Consider the following 7,485-nt stretch of genomic DNA (forward strand, 5'->3'; position numbering starts at 1 on the left):
CTGATGCCCTTCTCAGAGATATCAATATGCAGGATTACCCCAAGCGGGTACATTGGCGTCTATGAGCTTGGATATACTGGTGAAGTCTTTTCTCATGGATTTGACAAAACTACAATCAAAACCCTACTGGATCATGCACCAGCCCCGCTCATCCCTCAGGGCCCAGACACATTACCATCCGAAGCAACAGAGCTATGGATGTGCATGTATTCACAGGATCTCTTTGAATACAATCGCTTCTGGATTATGACGACGACAACCAGCCAAGGGCATATGCTGTTCAATATGGTGGAGGTGACCTTCAAATGCGAAGTGTTAAAAAAAATATGCCTGCATAGGCCATTCGAGTTAAGCGAAGAAGAGTACTTTGGCCTCCTTCATTTTTGTCTCATTCTCTGTCGCCTTCACCACTTCAAATGCACATTCCGCCAGCGGATCTACCCTGCTGAAGACTCTATTTACCCTCATGTTGTCTGTTTCATTGCCAATTCTGGGAGGCAGCTTTTCGAGGGCATCGAATTCCGACCAACCAAGATGTTGAAGAGATCAGGAAACCTGCCTCAAGAAGAGTTTGAGTCCATTCACTGGCAGCCAAAAACTGGTCTTTTTGCACTCAAAGTTGCAGAGAGTCCTCCTGCTCCCCCAAACAAGCCGACTCCAGAAGAGTTAAGCGGCAAGTAGTAGTCGGAGAGCATCACACAGTAGCTGTCTGTGACCATTTTCCGTTCACTTTGTATATACTCTAGAATAATTTGTAGCATATAACTTCCCGATGTATTTTACGTTTGCTGAGCTTACGCCTTGCACTTGTGCCCAGCCCATAGGTTTAATAATGACACATGCAATATTTTCATTGTAAGATACCTATGTATCCTTCCAATGATCGGTTGTGATGTTTGGGTCACTCAACTGGGCAACATCTGTATCCACGTAGCTATCACATCCTCGTCGTCGTTCACTTCCAACTCATCAAGCAGTTGGACCACCCTCCTGGCAACCTTTCCTACATCAGCCCCCCTGTCATGAAGCTCATTTCCATGGCATTTGTCAAAAACCTGGATCATAGGGGTAAATGTGTGAGTCCGAATGCAGGTGGGGCTCAACTAGAGGGGGAATCCGAGAGCTCCGGTGGTGGACCGAAGCTTCTCCAGGAAGCCCGGTTCTGCTGGATGGTACAAGAGGCTCTAAGAGGGATGTGGCCTCAGCGACTCGGAGGGAGCGCTGTGCCTCCGTTACATCTCAGTTAGTCCTTGTATTTCTTATGTCTGAGGTATCTTGTAGAACGGAACAGGATTCACTCAGAGGGACTTTGGGTAGCATATTAGTCGAGATTAGAACTGAGGAGCTACAGGTTCTACAGGTATTTATAAAGGGGAGTGGAAAGGACTTAGTCAAAGTCCAAATGACAATGGGACGACACCGAAAGGTGCCGAATGATACCGAGAGGTACCGAAAGGTCCCGAACAATATCTTTAACAGGGAATCGAGGTGTCGGACCATAGAGGGCGGAGTAAGAGGCCGGAAAATGAATGGGAACGAGAAATGGGTAAGGGGGGGTTAGCTGACTGAATGGTAAGAAGAAGATAGTCATGCTAAGAGTGGAGGGTGACTAATAAGTGATGACGTGAGTGAGATCACTGAAGGATGCGGGTAAATCCGAAAGCGGAGTTGCATATCCAAAGGATGTTGGGTGACTCAAATAAATGAAATGGGTGGAGAAATGGTTTAAGGGTGTGTCACGGGATGTCGGAGGTCCATCGGGATATTGGAGCAAATCCGGAGTCTCCGAATGTTCCAACTCAGGACCGAGCTTCCGGGATGGGAGTGGCCAAGGTTTGGTGTGCCGCAACCAGACCGGAGCTGAGACAGTCAGGAGGGAAGGTGACTTGGGGAGTGGGGAGGCATGGTGTAGGGGATGGTGAAGTTGTTAGGAAGGTGTGATGTGGTGGGAGTGCGCGGGGTCGGGATTCCAGGATATGACAGCACTAATCATTCTCCAGTGTTGAGCGACATCTAAGACTTCAGGAGGTGGCTCCTTCTCGGTAACATGCAGGGCAATGATGTCGATGTTGACTAGGAGTTCAATGTTTTCTTCCATTAGCACCTTCAAATGAACCACTGGCAACATTTTCAATGCAGCCCACCACACTGAGTTTTGTGCACACCTGAACAAGGTGTCAAAGGTGGGAGGCTCACCGCTTAGGCTTGATAGGGATGACGGTGCCTCCAACGGTGCCCAGGATGTTGGACCTTCGTTCACAGTGAGGTGCGTACTTCCATTGGTCTTTAACACTGGTTGAACTTTGAGGGGAGTACTATGTGGTGTTGGATGGATGAGCCTAATTGGAGGGATGACCATTGGCATATGTGATTCCGGAATGGCTTGCTCCATGAAGACATCGTTTTCTGGGTCATCAGGGAGTTGTGGCCCACATCCTTGCTGGAAGCCTGAGCATACACCCGATGGGAACGTTGTCAGGTTTATTGCCCTAACTTTACTAATGATGATGATGACCCACCCGGTTCAGGTGAGTTGCAAGGTGGTGTCTCGGGTACAATGCCATCGTCCTGTGGACCTTTCACCTTGTTCTCTGGTACTGCAGCTTCTTTCATTTGGTTGTGGCCCCCAGGTGTCACATGGGGAGGTTTTGCCTTCGTGAGGGTGCATGCACAAGTGGCTTTGGACTTCTTGCATCGCTTGGAAGATGGGGATGATATTTGATTATCACCAACCGAATCTCCTTCCATCTCCACAGTTGGGGAGTTTGGCATGCTTTCCTTACGTTTTTGGGTTCATGCGGGGACAACCACTGTCCTCGCAATTTCCCTCCTTGTCTCATGTTCAGGCAATACGTATTTCGTAATATTCCCTTTCGCATCTGGTGCATAGTGTAGCACCTCACACGTCAGGTACTCATCTGGTAAGCCCAAACTGGTGAGCTGTGTTTTTTTGAAGTTTCATTGACATTTTCCTCACCATCTGTCATTTGTTCCACCCTCAACGTCTGCTCCGGATCCTGGTGAGTGAGCTGCATTATACACTGTGCAGACTCGTGTGGGGTCCAATCGCATGGTAGTGACTTGTTCAAGCATGGGACACCACGATGCCAACCAACAAAATGGAGACGATGCTCAAGCATGAATGAAAGTATGTTGGCAACTCTCCAGTTGTGCCCAAGCTCAGTTATCCCTGTTGCCTCCACTACAAGTAGATGTCAGATGAGCAATCAGACAGCATGGCAAAAGGACATACAAATGTGTGAGGTCTCAGGGTAGCTCAGCACACAGAGCCGTAAGTGATACAAGGGTGTGTACTGTATTTTATGGTAGTGTGTAAGCAGTTACCTGGAGGTTCCCGCTTACCCACGTGACTATATGTATCTTAATTACATGTGGCTCGGGGTTCAAGGCTATTGCCCTGACATTCTCCCCCCTTGCGTTGCATTTGCGATGCATACAAGGTTAATGGTGAAGAAAATAGAGTTTAAGAATTGATTTACATTGAGTTTGAAATTATCAATGAGCGTTTTATTGTCGCCACTTTAAAGTGGGCAATTTGTACATGTCAGTGAAGGAGAGAGAAAAAGGTTTTGGGAATAAGTGAGTGTGGGCCATCACTTTGAAGTGAACAGCGATACATGGGTATCGTAGAGAGGAAAGTAATGGAGTTTGTCGAAAATGAATTTCGACCCAAAGGTTGTACGTCTTTGGTGTTCCTCACTTGTTCTGTGAGGGTTCGTGTGTAAATGGTGTTTGCACACGGGTGGTGGTGGATGTGGGTTTTATGACGAAGTAGAGATTTCTGCAATTGTTACTTGCAGTTCCTCGCATACAATATTGTGTGCAGGGCCTCAAGTTGGGGGAAGGTGTTTTCATGGGCACCTCGATGGTGTATTACCATGTCACTTTCCCTTCCCTCAAGGGTGGAGTTATTGCCCTGGAGGAGGGTTTTCCTCCAGGTTGTTTATCTGGACATCCGATTGCTGCATCGGATGCAATGATGTAGCCTGGGCTACATTGTCAAGCTGTGGGCTCGACAAAGTGGGCACTCCCTGGGTGGGAGTGGGTTGTTGTGTTCCTGAGCTACTTGGCTCAGGTGTGGAGTACAGTAGGTCTACCGTTCTTCCCGTGGGGAAGGGTGGTCGTTGGCCTGGGTGTCCAGTGCAGAGACTTGCATCTCTTTCTCGGTATTTGGAAGCTTTCGCTTCCCGTTCCGCATTTTTTGCAGCACGTTCCTCAGGAGTTCTGAGTGGTTTGAACTGGGACTTTATATAGGCAGCTTTGCCTAGACTTTCCCAGGAGATTTTTCCCTTGTTCTCTGGGGAATTGTACTCCTCTGCGAGTCTTGCAATACTCAGGAGTCCCAAGAAGTATTTCTCGGTTTCCTTCGCTTGTTCATGAAGGACTCTATGTACCTTGCCGCTTTTGAAGACGGCTTCAGCCTGTTCATACCTAGGGCTCCTAGCGGATTGGATGATCTGCGGATATCCGCAACTGCATCCGGAAATTCATGGATCCGGTTTTGGATTTTCAGAGGAAAATATCTGCGGTTTTTAATCCGCGGATTTGCGGATTATCTGCAGTTTTATAACATGATTTATTGCTTGCAGATATGCAGGAGATCTGAGGCAAATAAGGGTGAAATTCCCCATATTTACTGTAACTCCTACTCTACTGTGGCTTTTGAGAGGAATATTCATGGTTTCTAGTCCGCAGATAGGCGGATTGTCCGTGGATTAAATATATCCCACTTCCCTAGATACCGCTCCTATGTTTCCATATTTTCTCCCAATTTTTTCAAGTCCTATCTAACCACCCAGGCCCGTTATTTCCAAATTTGGCATCTGACACCCATCTTTTGTGCCATTTTCCCCATATCTCTGTCAGTTCTCCACCAATATGGACATATTTGGTATTGTTAGAAAGCTCTCATCAGGGCCGTCCTAACGAAATATAATTTTGGAACGTATTATCTATAATCCGCGGATTGCTAACTGCCGGATACGGTTTTTGTTTCAAACCTCTAAAAATTTGCGGATTCTGATCCGGATCCGGACTGATCTGATCCGCTAGAAGCCCTATTCATACCAGTGTATGAATTCTTTCCCACTCGCGCTTGTCCACCAAGTGTATGCAGCGTCATGCACCGCTTCTGACCCCGCTATTCTCCTCATGGGGAAGTTGGGGTCGATTGTTATGTCGACTGGAGCTTCGACTTTGCCAAACTCATTGAGTTTGGCGGTCTCATATAACATGTGGACACTTCCCTGCAGGGTAGCTTGCCCATAGGGTGCTGAGGTACTCAGCGGCCCGCTGCCTCTGGCAGTGGTCCCCATTTTAGGGTCTGCCATCAGTTGCCTACCGCTCTCCCTCTTCCCCTCGACATGGGTTTGCCCTTCTGAGGGCGGGCCCTTATGCAACCCGGACAGGGTCGCCTGCCCATGGGGTGGCAGGATAGTCGGTGCCCCAGCACTGTATCCCCTCCCCCTGACCTGGGAGGCCCCCATCATGATGGGTTTGGCAGTGAGGTCTGCCAGTGTGCATGCCTCCCTGAGCTCGCATTTTAGTAATTCAATCTCCCTCTTTTGGAGATCAACCTCTCTCTCTGTGTCTTTCAGAGAGTCGAAGATGCCCTCGGCATCTCTTCATGCTCTGTTGTATTCACACCTCCAATGGGTGCAATTGTTGCAGGCATCTTCTGACACCCTCGAGTTATCAGACCGTGCCCATTTGGACAGTCTGGACAAGGAGCCGCTATCGCTCCCTCATCTCCCTCCTATGAGGGACTTCATCTCTTTCAGCTCCTTGCGGAGCTGGCCTGTCTGAGCAGCTACCGCTGATGCGATAGCTGATTCCCAGCCTGCATTTGGCTGGGGTGTTGTTGGACCTGGGCCGAATTGGCTGATCCAGGGGTTGATCTGGCCAGGGAAGTTCCCTGGGGAGTATACCTGGGGCTGCAGCAGCAAATGCTGCCCCTGGAATGGTGCTTGTTGTGCCATTGGTGCAGTTTGCACTGTGTATGGTTGGAAGCCCCTCTGAGGAGGCTGGGGGTATACAGTGCCTGTTGGCAACGTGGATGTTTGTTGGTTCACAGCACTCATTTGTGCTGCATGTGTCATGTAGTCCATGGCGCTTATCTGCACCTGGTGTTGTTGTTGTTCCGGGGAGCCTTGCTCCCCAGGTTGTCATATCTCAATGTCCAGTGGCTTGTTTGGATCGAACTGAGGGTTACCTCCCCCAGAGAATGACATTTTGTCGTTATGTTTCTCATGGTGGTGGGAGGGGTTTTAGTTCTTGCATGCATGGGATTCACCGCAATTGTGTGTGCTTTTACATGTGAGCCTGTGGTTCACGTGGTCTAGGCGAGTTACTCACCTGGCCCATGTGATCTCTAGCACATGGTGTGGCTGTCCGGGCGAGTTGCTCGCCCAGAACTTTCCCATGCTCTTGGCTGTGGGCCATCGTCCCTTGGCTTTACTTCCTCCATCTCCATTTTTGGGGGTGTAGTGATGCCGAGAGTTCCCTGTCTTCTTTGATAGGGAGGTTTTCTGGTTCCCTCACATTTTGTAGTGTGAGGTACTCATCCAGGTGGATGAGGTCGTTGCAATTTCCTAGGGGTTCCCATGTGGTGTCCCCTAGCTCCCATTTAACCTTAAACCAGAGTTCATTGTGGGCCCATGCATGGTTTAAGATTTCGCGAACTACTGCTTCGCAATCGGGGTCTTCCCCGAAGTCATAGAATATGTTTACTTCCCTATTTGGGAAGATTTCTTGGTCATTTGGCTCATGAGGTACGAGCCAGGATACATGGAATCTTGGGTGGATTCTGTGTTGTTCAAGTTGTGGTGGCAACTTGAGGACATAGTTTGACGTCTCTGGAAATGTTTCCAGAATTTCATAAGGCCCTATGTATAAGGGCTTTGATTTACCTGCCCTCCCTTTGGGTAGGTTCAGCTTATCCGTGGATAAGTATGCAAGCTTGGCTTTTCTCAAAGGCGGGTCCGGGCATCTTTTCTTATTCACCTGGATTGTTTGGGTGGCACGATTGTGTATTATCGCATTGTGTGCTGCCGTGAGGTTTTCCTTCACCTTTTGGGCGAAGTCGTTTACTCCTGGGTAGTCTGAGGGTGGTGCTGTTAGGCACATCTTTGGCATGTGGCCGTAGATTAATTCGAATGGGGCAAATCCTGTTGATGTGTTCGAGCTCGCATTGATTGTGAATTCCACCATCAACAGCTTCGCTGCCCAGTTGCATTGATCTGGTCTGACCATTGCATGTAGTATTTGTACTACTTTTTGTATCATTCTTTCCGCTTGGCCGTCACCTTGCAGGTGGAATGCAGTTGTGAATTTCAACTGCACACCGAGTATTTGGTGTAGTTCGCACCAAAATTTTGACATGAATTTCGAATTTCGATCTGATATGATAAGTGTGGTAGACTGTGGAGTCTTACAACTTCACAAAGAAATACGAACGCTAGTTCT

At 48.5% G+C, this 7,485-nt stretch overlaps 1 protein-coding gene across 1 annotated transcript; it reads right to left on the bottom strand.

The window, feature by feature from the left end:
- Positions 1 to 1,927: 1,927 nt before the first annotated feature.
- EI90DRAFT_3132091 (uncharacterized protein) lies at positions 1,928 to 2,772 on the bottom strand (the record flags this gene model as incomplete). The annotated part of the gene is made up of 2 exons (XM_039064452.1): positions 1,928 to 2,448; positions 2,520 to 2,772. 2 exons carry the CDS (start codon positions 2,770 to 2,772, stop codon positions 1,928 to 1,930), a joined length of 774 nt encoding a protein of 257 aa, XP_038910244.1.
- Positions 2,773 to 7,485: the final 4,713 nt, after the last annotated feature.

This window comes from Cantharellus anzutake (assembly GCF_015039405.1).
Source record: "Cantharellus anzutake strain C23 chromosome Unknown EI90scaffold_84, whole genome shotgun sequence".
NCBI classification, from domain to species: Eukaryota; Fungi; Basidiomycota; class Agaricomycetes; order Cantharellales; family Hydnaceae; genus Cantharellus; species Cantharellus anzutake.